Below are 11,919 nucleotides of genomic sequence, written 5' to 3' on the forward strand. Positions count from 1 at the left end.
CCTTAAAAGTCGGAAAACGCGTTAAAAAGTTATTTGACTTTTTTTACAGCTATATATATGACATTACTAGCAGAATCTTGGAAACCCATTAATTGTCACAAAAAAATAACCCTGATTTTTCTTCGATCAAACCAGGGTTACCTTTTTTGATGAAACCTTATATTTTACCTTACGTTGGAAGCAATGGTCCTTTGACTTTTGAACCCATCTATAGCTCTAATGTTTGAAACCAGAGTGAGCTAGTAAGGAGAAGTTCCAGCAAAGCTCAAGGCTGCATGGCCTGGAACTTGCAGTCAGAGGTCAAACCAAACGCCTTCACAGGTACCTAGGTCTTACTCTCCTTTTCTGATGTACTGAAGCCTTCTCTACAAGACCACTTGAACCTGATCAAGGACGGCTCTACCCTGGACACATAGTCACCCTAAAAATTAACAGGTGCGGGACATTGAAAGGGCTAAATTTGAAGCAACCGTACTCTGGTCCTATGAAATCTGAAATGAAATCCGTTAATAAATTATTGTGTGTGACTACTACTCAATGACCCGCCCTTGGTTTGACCTCACTACCATTTTGTCAAACCATTTCAAGAAGTTGGCCCACCTGACCCGCCCCCTCACACTGGATTTGAGCCATTGAAGATATCAAATCCAATATCCTCTGACCATCTGGGGCCTATGTTATAAAGAGTTTGTCCAATGTCCAATAGGTACTTCTTGTGATCAACGTCATAGATGCCGAAAACCTGGATGTTGGACAACTGATGCTTGGGTTGACTGAATACTACAATAACCTGTTTGCAATCAAGGCCCAGTAGATCATCCATTGCAGTGTTTAGCTGATGATTTTCCAACATGGAGTGCCCAGAAATCTATGACATTCATCACCAAAAGTAAGTACTGGACATCAGACAAAATGTTTATAACATTGACCCCTGTTCTACTTTGAAAACATTGTATCACAAGGTCCATATAGGACTCAAAACTGAAGAGAAAGGCATAAATGACCCTTCATTGGTGACAAAGTGTCCCAACTGTGACCCAAGCATTGACTATGTTACATTTCTTGGTACTTTTTACATTATACACCCAGTTTGATAAAATAACATTAGTGATAAACGTTATTGATCTGAATACCAAGGTTTTAACAAAACTCACACGTTTTTAGACCTACTGAATAGCTAGTGCAAATTGCCCTGTTGTCTGCCCTCTGGGCACTGTCCACCTCCATGTCTAGAGAACTCCTTGACCTGATCTTGATTGAAAGCTTCACATGAGCATTTTTTGTTTTTAGGTGCTAGGGTTGGAGGGGTAAGCCACTTCATTTATAACTTAAAGGAATTTGCTAACAATTTCTTCACGTTGACTAGATTGAGGGGAAGACCCTTTGAAGTTTTAGAAAAGAAATTTTCAAATTAGCCACCTTTTAGGCCAGTTGAAGTTCCTTTAATGTCCACAGGTTTGAAATTGGTAACATAGCTTCTTGTATTAGATCACTAATTATTTTAACTAATTATTCACTCATATTTTATCCACTATTTTCCCAACTATTTCGCCATTTTTCAAAGCTTTTTTCAACAGCTTTTTCACCAAATTTAATCAACTTTGTTACAACTCGAATAATAACCAAAGGTTAAAACAAAAATCCTGCATTTGGAGATATTTGTCAATTCTTCTTGATATCTTAGGCTTCTTAAGTTTAAGTTTTATTATGTAAATGCAACACTGAAGCCAAGATTTTGAAATTAATGCCCTGGTTTTTTGAGGCTGCGTGTCAAAAAAATGTAAGGATGATTTTTCAAAATGTTGCATGTAAATCAAATGATTTATTTTTTTGAAAAATGAATGTCAAATGGACATTACTCTTTGGACCTGTGTTTAAAGAAAGCATGTTTGAGATTGTTAAAGATGGCACTTCACGGTTTTTGCAATTAAAAGTGTACTAGCAAGAATTCTACATACAAATCTACAATTTGTTTGGATCCAACATTAGTTCTTGACGGGTTTTATGTATCTTTTTTTACACAGTTTAAAGGAACCATGGTAGCGGAGTGCTCTGTGGCATCCCATGGGGGCACAACATGTTTCCCTTAAGGACGTGTGTTCAAATCCAGCTAAAACTTTCACTCCTGTTCAAACGAGTCTTTTGTTGAGAGCAGTTGCACTTTTTGTTGTTCCTAATCTTTTCAAAGAGCTGGTCTGAGTGTGTTGTGGTGTGTAAGTGGTCTTGTGGCTGCTAAGGTAAGACACTTTTGTTCTTTAGCTTTCTCTTCTTCCAATCACTAGTGGTTTAGTTTTATTTCTTTTATTAGTATTTTCATGTAGTATTTCATTTTCTTTGTCTGTCAATATTTTTATCACAATTCTAGGTTATTTCATCTTTTGGTTGTTTAGTCTTTTCCTTTCCTGTACTTGTAAATGTAGTTTATTTTTTTGCTGTATTTAAAAAAAGTTTCATTTCGCATTTTCAATGCAAAATTACGTTCTAGAACCTTCTTTTGTTCTTTTCCATTGATGCTTGCTTGTTCTTGTAGTGGAGCTGGTGTATGTTGGATGGAGCTACCTAGCTGGTCAACTAAGATTAGGTCATCGTAGTCGACCAACTGGTCTCTCGTCTCTTCTGTTGCTAGCCCCAGCCTAACAAGACCACATATTTTCTCCTGTTTTGTCTGTCCCCAGGGATTACTTTCCTCCTTGGTTTCTGAGACTCCAGTCTGTGTGAGTTGTTGACATGTACCTCAGGTTCTCAGTCGGGCAGGCTGGTTCATCAACTGTCTACCTTCCCTCACTCTTGCCCTCCTATTTCATTTCTAGGTCAGATGTTAAGCTCATTAATTCAGAATGCTTAGTGTGCTTGAAGCATAGTCAAGTCTACTCGTTTTTTATTTGCGACTTAAGATTCCCATTTTTACGCTTTGTTAAGAACCAGTATACTTGAGAACTATTAAGTATATGCTTGTGAGACTTTTTGAACCTCCTGCCGGATACAGGCTTGCCATTATTTGACGGTCCTTTTAGATAGTGCGTTTGTTATTGGAGTTGACGGACTCCTCTTTCTTGGCTTCCTCATGCATGCGGCAACAAATGCATCATAAGACATGGAAAGCTGAAAGAAAGCATTGCAAAATGTCACATGTACATACTAACCATGTTTTTACAACCCTAAAGATGTACCTTGTGCGTTTTCAAATTTCCTTTTTCGTCAACTTCTTAATCTTCCTCCGACATGAGCTCCTTGTGGTTCTCTGAATCAGAGAGCCATTTCACTACTACCCTGTACTGTTTCTTCCGCACAATCTTCTTGCCCCTGAACTTATTCAGCTCCTTGTCTTCCAAGGAGTGCAACACGCCCAAGTTGTCCCATGATTCCTGAAAGTCAACAGTAATGAACTTGCAAACCAGTAAAATCCTTTGAAAACTCTCGCGGGAAATCCGTTGAAATGGACAAGATACTTCTGGCCAATCTTGAACACGGGCCTGCAGTAAATGTGTGTGTTATCAGCATTCACGGATGGGTGGATTGTGTATGATGCCTCCCTCTTGTCGTTGTTTATGGCTATTTGGTGCGTATTGGCCAGGTTCCTCACCCGTTTCCTAAACATAAAAAGACACGTTATGATATTGAAGAGTGGCATCGTTGTCTCAAATTGCGAGATAAAAGGTTTACCTGTCGATCTCCACCAGGCCTCTAGCAAAATACAGTTTGGGAATAGAGTACAACCCGTGATCAATGAGCATCTTCTTAATCTCATTGCACATCAATCGGTTCTTTTCCTGCAGAACAAAAACCAAGCAAGATTGGTTCAAGAGAATTCAAGAAAAAGGTAACCTACCTTTATCAAGTGGGAGTTAAGGTTGAACAGCTTCCAGCACTGCTCCAACTTAAACTTGAACATTGTGGCCAAGATGTAACACAGGCTTCCGTTGGGGGAGAAATTGAGGAAGAGACGTAGCTGCAACAAGAACAGACTAGCTCATACGTCAGTCGGACGAATTATGACACGGGACGCACGATTCAAGATTCTTGCATGAATAGTCATCATTAGGGCAGGGCACATCTTCTAGATAAGAATTTTCTTTATTGACTGCAATTGTACATGAAACAGTCTTTGACTCTTTGAAAACAAGAAGAATCTTTCGTTGGCTTGAATTTCTTGTCCTCTGAAAGACAATCGCTCAAACTTTCTTCACAAATGGCGCAAGTTCACAAAAAATGTCAAAATAAAATGTTGATATTGTTATGGTAAAATTGCATAATAGATTGCAAAAAATGTCAAATATTGCTGACCAAATGCAAATTTTGTAAATCAATGAATTACAAGATTGAAGTTATTAAGGTCAGCCATAGTCATGAGTAGGGCGGATAAAAGCATTGCACTAAAAACGACCAAATATTTGAATTATATTTTATTGAAAAAGCTGCAAAAACTATGTATTACTGAAATGCATCAACATAGAAGTGGATCTTGGAGTTCTCAAGATGAAGAGTAGAATTTCACTCCAGTGTGACTACATTATTAGGTTCCTCAAGATGAGATTGATTTGACCAAAAAAGAAGCTAGTCAGTCAATGCCCAGCATGCTAATTAGCTTTCGCACCAATCAATCCATGTTCAACTTTTTTTCTGGTTTGAGGGTCACTTGGAGTGGTTTTAAGGACTTGCCATTGGCACAGGGGTCAAATTATCCTCCTTTCTTAAATAACTATATTTCTCAATGTTCAATAGGGGATGTTAAGTTAAAGAAATTGAAGGAAAAGTGTGGTTTGGCACCCTGATTTTGGGCATTTTGGGATGGGAGAACTGAGACAAACATCACAGTCAACTCGCACCATTCGCCCATTGAATTTTTAATAATCCAGTGATTTTGGGCAAGTTGTGTTACAAAACCCTACTAAATGAGCATGTTTGGTGTTAATCAGTGAACGCACTATCAAATTGCCTCAATACCACAATGCTAATTGCCTAGACAAGCAAGTAAAATGGAAAAAAAATCAAAATCCAATGCATGCACAGTGCGGTTTGGCTCGGCATGCTGTCTTCGAGTTTGCTCCATGTAGAGGGCTTGTCAGAGATAAGTCACTCCAACCAAGCCACTTGAGGCTTTGCTTTGAACACATTTTGGTACTTGGGCAGCAGGGTATTGGGCTGATCGACTTCTCTTGCGTTACTCAGTTTCAACCAAAGCAGACAAACGAACTATCAACCATAGATTTCTAGACGCTGGATGTCGGACGACCGACCACGCGGTTGGCTAAACAGTACAATAAACCGGTTTGTAATCAATTCCCAGGAGACCATCCATTGTACTGCTTTACCAGCCGAGTGGTCGGTCGTCCGACATCCAGTGTCTAGAAATCTATACATCAACCCACTGGCTCCCTGAATTCGGAACTTAATTTTGAGAATCACGTAACTAAATGTGTTCAAAGCCGATCCCCATGGCACACACCAGGCAGCCGCGAGCGAGCCAAAAAAATCTCAGAAATCTCGTGAGTGTCGCTTCTCTGACTAGCCCTCTAACTCCATGGAATAACGTCAGCTGTCCATGAACGCGTTTACTTGACTAGCCCTGTAATGGTCCCAATTCCTCATGCACATTCTGAAATTTCTGAAAAATCTGCGAAATCCAATGTTTTTGCCTAACCTTCAGTGAGTTACCCTGTGAAACCAGGCCAGGTCATTATGAAACACCCGGCAGATATTGCAGCCTTCAACTTGTCGTATTAGAAAATTCCACTTTATCATAGTTACTCTATCTCGTTAGTAATGTTTATGAATGACCCAGCCGCTGTAAAATACGCTACAATCTCACTTGAGGCGTATTCCTATTCTCTTCATCTCCATTCCTTTCCATGAACCCGCCTTATTTTTGCTGGACGTCATAACCTTTTTGAACAACGTACCAAGGCACTTTGGAGTTGGACAAAAAAACCTACGAATTCACGTTTTTGGTTCTTGAATCGGCATAATATGATAAAAATGTGTAAAATATTACCCACGGGATTGAAAACGGTTCAATATTTAATATTTGAGAAAATGGTCAAAATAATTTTTAAAAAACATTTATTATTGAAATTATATGTTTTTCCCCGCTCTAGTCTTGAGGCACGAGATGCTTACTGGTTGCCTGAGGGTGCCTCTGACCGCTTCGTTTTCCTGGAACTGGATCAACTTGGAAAGGAGTTGCGTCAAGAACTTAGCCGATACTGGATCGCTGTGAACAAACTTAGGAAAGCAGATCATTAGAAACCCAAAACCAAGTTTCTCATTGTTGTTGCAACCTTATTCCTGTGGATGGAGGGAATTCTTGGTGCTACATTAATGGTTAGCATTGAGTTCTCTCACTCATTTAACCAATCTAATTGTATGTATGTATGTATATATATTTCAGGACCGTTTGTAGTTATGTAAACTTGAATTGGATGGTCCTAAGATCGCCATAAGCTATACGGCTTGTTTTCGTGGCGTCTTGGAATGACATGCTTATGTATTAGTCGATTCATTATCAATTGTCCAAGTACTCTCCGCTCTGAAGTAAGCCACAATTGTCTAGTTCAATAAACCATGTACAACTAAATAATCTGTACATGTTGCCTCAAAAATATTTGAATTCTCGCCTTTGGTGGTAAGGCTACCATAGCCCATCTACCATGGCTGGGGGACTAACGTTTTATCAATTAGTGATTCCATTTTCTGATTGCCATTTAGTTTAGTTAAACAGACTACATGAATTGGGGGTTTGAAATTTGTTAGAGACAATGTTTGTCAATCCACCTTTGGACAATTGTACTTACTTTTGAAAACCTTGTGCCCACTTTTGAGCACTTTTGTCCACTATTGGACACTTGGTGTCCAAAAGTCAAGCTAATTCCCAAAATTGCACACCTGCCGCTATCCCCTGCTGAAAAGTAAGTGCAGGGTGAAGATCTCCCCTACCCAGTATGAGGTAAGGGCAAAAAGAAATGCGAATGTATCTCTCAAGAAAAAACTAAAGGAATAAGAGAGAACTTTTTTACACATTATTTCTCCATATAATCCCCTCCTCTCTCGATGCACTTCTTCCAACGCTCAACCCACTTGTTGAAAGCCGCTATGTACGCCTCCGTGGTGATGGTGTTGCAGACCCCCTCCCACTCCTTTTTGACAGTGTAATCAGCAATGTGGGTGCCAGACAAGGATCTTTTGACCGTAGGGAACAAGAAGAAGTCCGCCGGCGCCAGGTTTGGTGAGTAGGGTGGATGGTCAACCAACGGGATGGACCTAGCACCAGTGATGGGAAAAATCGAGATTGATCGAATTTCAGCCACTTTCTGCCACAAGGGGTATACCTGGCAATTATAGACCAATATCCCTAACGTCAAATATTGCCAAGGTCATGGAAAAGGTGGTTAAGGAAAAACTTCTATGATACCTTGACAAAAAAGGTAGTATTCCTGACCAACAACATGGGTTTTGTACTCATTTTAGCACAGTGACTCAACTTATTCAACATTTTGACGACGTAATTGTGGGACTACAGCATAATGAATGTGTTGATGTTATTTACTTGGACTTTGCTAAAGCTTTTGACAAAGTAGACCATATTCTACTTTTAAATTATTTAAGTAAAATAGGTATCAATGGAAATACGTATTCTTGGATCAAAGAGTTCCTGACCGACCGTACCCAAGTTGTTCGAGTTGAAGGGTGCTTGAGTCGCACTTGCCAAGTCTCATCCGGAGTTCCGCAAGGTACTATACTAGGCCCAATCCTCTTCATACTTTTTATCGCACCACTACATGAATTAACCCTTGCGTCTGTAATCTCCTCTTATGCTGACGATACCAAGCTAGTGTCTGGAAGAAATACAGCGAATGGGACAGAGTTGCAAAGCCGACTTAGACAGATTTATGTTTGGGTTCAAGCACAGAACATGGAATTAAATGGGGATAAATTCCGTATTATAACATACGGCCAAGTTGGTACTGACCCCCCTATTTAAATCGATAATTACCAGAACCCAATCGAATTGGTAAATTCAATCAAGGATCTCAGGATAATCCTACAAGACGATGGTAAATTTGAAGAGCATGTACAGTCAAAAGTGACCAAAGCCTTTCAGACTTGCGGCTGGATATATCGAACATTCAAGTCCAGAGATGTACTGACTATGAAAACCCTGTACAAATCAATAGTCCAGCCACATCTTGAATACGCTTCACCAATCTGGGCCCCCATGACCGCTGGGGGGTTAAATAAGATTGAACGAGTACAAAGAAGTTTCACGAGATATATTGACGGGATTTCGAAATTAAACTATTGGGAACGCCTCAAATCATTGGGATTATACAGTATTCAACGTAGGTATGAACGTTACCTAATCCTGTATGTGTTTAAATGTCTCCATTCCCTTTGTCCTAACCCGGGGATACGACATAGCGTTAGCGAGAGACGAGGAATTTCATGCGAAATGCGCCATAAAATCAATCACTTGGATAAAAAGATTGTGAGGAGCTTAAAATCTTCTTTTGTTTTAAACGGGCACCGACTTTGTACAACTTGCTGCCGTGCTCTCTTAGACGATTCTATGCATTAGATGACCCATTGTTAAGTTTTAAACGTGACTTAGATCGGTTTTTGTTAACGATCCCAGACCAGCCCTACATTCAAGGGTGCCCTAGAGCCAGGGTGGGCAATTTTGAGAATTAGCGTGACTTTTGGACACCAAGTGGACAAAAGTGTCCAAAGTGGACAAAAGTGGACAAAAGTGGACAAAAGTGGACAAAAGTGGACAAAAGTGGACAAAAGTGGACAAAAGTGGACAAAATTGAACAAAAGTGGGCAGAATGTGTCCAAAATTAAGTACAATTGTGCAAAAGGGATTGACAAGCAAACACTTTTAAACCCTAAATCATGATATTTCTTTACCAAATCTAGATGTGAACCAGCAAATAGAATCAGTAATCAATAAAATCTAAGCTTTCTTCAAACACATAAATATGAAGTAACAACTAGCCTTTTCACTAACGTTTTTAATTTCCAAGATATACACTTAACGAAATTCGTTATCTTGATACAATACAGCGTTATAAGTCAAAACAAATATCTTTATATATTTTTGAATGTTAATAAGTCAAAGCCACACTATAATCAGGGCATTTGGTGGCTGGGTAATTTTAACAAAGATTAAAAAGAAATAATTTTAAAAAAGCTTAGGAGCTGAATATCAAATATCCAATAATACTTCTCATATTTGTAATATACATAACATATTTATAAGGAGTGCATGAATTACAATTTTATAATACATCTAAAAACTAAGATATATGTTTCTTTAAGAAACATTGGGAATCTCATTTCCTGACATCAATCGCATCTTTAAAAGTTAAAAATATGCCTAACAATGTCTCAATTAACTTACTTATGGAAGAAAAACCATAAGATTAGGCAAAATATGTCATTTATTAGATTTTAGCAATTCGTAAGAAATTCAATTTTTTAATATTAGTACTTTTTAAAAAGAAATCCCAAATGACTGAAGATTTTAAGTAAAACATTTTTGCAAAAAGTTAATAATGTTGAATAAATGAAGCCAGATAACCAGAATATAATGTTTAGCTATTTCAGTTTTTGAATCCTTTGCAACAGCTGCATTCTACTAGAGGGAGACTTTGTTCCCTGCTTGCTTTCTAATCTAACGTAAGAAAAAAAGAGTTAAGAACCTGTCTTTCAAATACCTTTTTTGGGTATGTTAGAGGTATTATGGCAAAGGTTTTAAAGACTTATCTTGCTCTTGGAACCATCAATGAGCAATTTTTGAAGTAGAGGATAGGTTTCATACAGGAATATCCTTTATATTTGTAGTTTTAAAGGTTCGTATTTTTGGACACTTTTGGACACTTTTGTTCACTTTTGTCCACCCTTATTTTTTGGACACTTTTGGACACTTTTGGACAGGGGTGGACAAAAGTGTCCAAAAATGAAATGCCCACCCTGCCTAGAGCGGCTAATTCAAACAGTTTGCACGACCAAATATTCATAAATTATGACTCACCTTGACTTACAGAGAATTTCATTCCCTTGTATCGGTATACAAACCCGAGAATCTTTGAAAAAAAAAAAATGTATCCTTCTACACCCTGGAGACCAAGTAAGGCAACAAGCAATGGGTCCCAAAGGGTGGCAGGGCCCCATCAAGTTCAAGGTCCAAGAGAGTTGCAGGAAACAAATGGTAATCACCTGGTTTGATAACAACGGCCTTATTTACCAGCATTATTGCAAAGTTTGTACCAGGGTCAATGCAGACTACTTCTGCAGGGTCATGACCACCTTCTTAAAAAATTTCAAGGCCAAAAGGCCCACCATGGTTAAGAAGGAGTGGTTCTTGCACATGGACAACTGCAGCTCCCACACAACCAGAATCACGAAGGAATTCATCAGTGCTAGGCAGGGATGAGAAATTATTAAAAGCCATTTTCTACCACCTGACAGAAATTGGTGGCAGAAAATGGCAGAAATTGGTGAAAAATAAGTGGCAAAAAATGGCAGAAAATGACAAAAAAATGTCAAAAAAATAGAATTCTTTGTATTATTCTAATCATCTTTTTCTAGTATTTACGATCACTTCCGTTCAATCTTAAGCCTACCTGTCTGTAATTGGATGGGCACCCGACCTTCTGATAATGACCTATTCATAAAGTCCATTGGTCTCATCCATGGTGACAATGGAGTCAAGGAAGGCCTGTCCCAACTTGAAATGGGCCCTTAAAAAGGCCCTTGCACAAAGTACACGTCCATTTTTTAGCTCTTCAGTGAGCTGCCTTGGCATCCATCTTGCAGCCCGTTTTACCAGGCCAAGGTCTTCATGGAGGATTTTTGGTTGTTCCTTCGGCAATGTCAAACTCCCTCAAGATCTTCTTCACACTGACACGCCTGTCTTCCTCCACAAAGTCCTTCACTGCCTCAATCATCTCCGCAGTCCTCTCGGTGCGTTTGGGATTTTGGTGTCACTTGTCGGATGGTTCCCCACCACCCTTAATGACGGCCAAGATACGATTGACTTGGCTGAGGCTAAGTCCTTGATCACCATGTGCATCCTTGCACAATTTAAAGATTGTCTTTGCGTCCTGGCCGGCGTGAGGCAGATCGAAGACAAAGTCATGAGCTTGGGTCATTGAAAAAAAACAAACCAAATATTCAGAGGGGGGGGGGGGTAACAAAAGTCACTTGTTTATTTCTTGTCCTGTGACCATAATTTTCGAGCTGTGACCTTAATTTTTGCACAAAAGTAACCACATATTCGAACTTCATGGGGAAAAAATTATTTTCAATTTATTTAAGCTAGATTGTCTTTGGCGGATACATTCGCATCTGTTTTTGCTCTTACCTCGTAGCTGCTGGTATCACATGTAGGGCTTGCGTGTGCTCTGCACTTTTCTCGTGCGTTGTTCGAAAGGATAACCTAACAATCAATAGCTAGTTTAGGTTAGAGTCAACACACTCACCTCTTTGGCATTATTGCACAGCCATTTCTTCACGCCCTCCATCACCACACGATCTCCTGGACTGAGAGACCCAGAACTTACGAACGGACCACCAATCGGCTTGGGCTCAAGGTGCATACGTTATACTTCAAATTCCAGTCTTTGCTGAAACACAAGGAGATGCTATGTCAACCACTCGCCAACAAGTACTGAGCCCAGCTGGTAGGTGGCTGGCCTGGTGTAGGTTGACCTAGAGGGCTAATGTGACCCAATCTGCCTACGACCCAAACTCTTAACCCAGTACTACCAAGATTGGACCCGGATTGTTTTTTGGGTCAGATTTAGTTGCACTTTCTGAACCAAAAACAATTCCAGGACCAATCTTGGCAGTACAGGATGAATGTGATAGTCTGCAAGCAGGATTTGATCACATTCAGTATGGGGTAGATCCTCTCTCTTT

General features: G+C 39.5%; 1 protein-coding gene across 3 annotated transcripts; it reads right to left on the reverse strand.

Moving 5' to 3' along the window:
- Positions 1-2,856: 2,856 nt before the first annotated feature.
- LOC131882648 (uncharacterized) lies at positions 2,857-4,424 on the reverse strand. 3 transcript variants are annotated; one of them, XR_009373515.1, is made up of 4 exons: positions 3,664-4,424; positions 3,450-3,590; positions 3,171-3,365; positions 2,857-3,102 (listed from the first exon to the last, which is right to left on the reverse strand). XR_009373515.1 is itself a non-coding variant. In XM_059229869.1 (3 exons), exons 1-3 carry the CDS (start codon positions 3,890-3,892, stop codon positions 3,314-3,316), a joined length of 447 nt encoding a protein of 148 aa, XP_059085852.1. In that variant the 5' UTR covers positions 3,893-4,424; the 3' UTR covers positions 3,146-3,313. The 3 variants fall into 3 exon arrangements, 1 of the variants encoding a protein (XP_059085852.1); XR_009373514.1 differs by having other exon boundaries at positions 3,171-3,590; XM_059229869.1 differs by lacking the exon at positions 2,857-3,102 and having other exon boundaries at positions 3,146-3,590; positions 3,664-3,770; positions 3,830-4,424.
- Positions 4,425-11,919: the final 7,495 nt, after the last annotated feature.

The sequence above is a fragment of the Tigriopus californicus genome, chromosome 6 (assembly GCF_007210705.1).
Source record: "Tigriopus californicus strain San Diego chromosome 6, Tcal_SD_v2.1, whole genome shotgun sequence".
NCBI lineage: Eukaryota > Metazoa > Arthropoda > Copepoda > Harpacticoida > Harpacticidae > Tigriopus > Tigriopus californicus.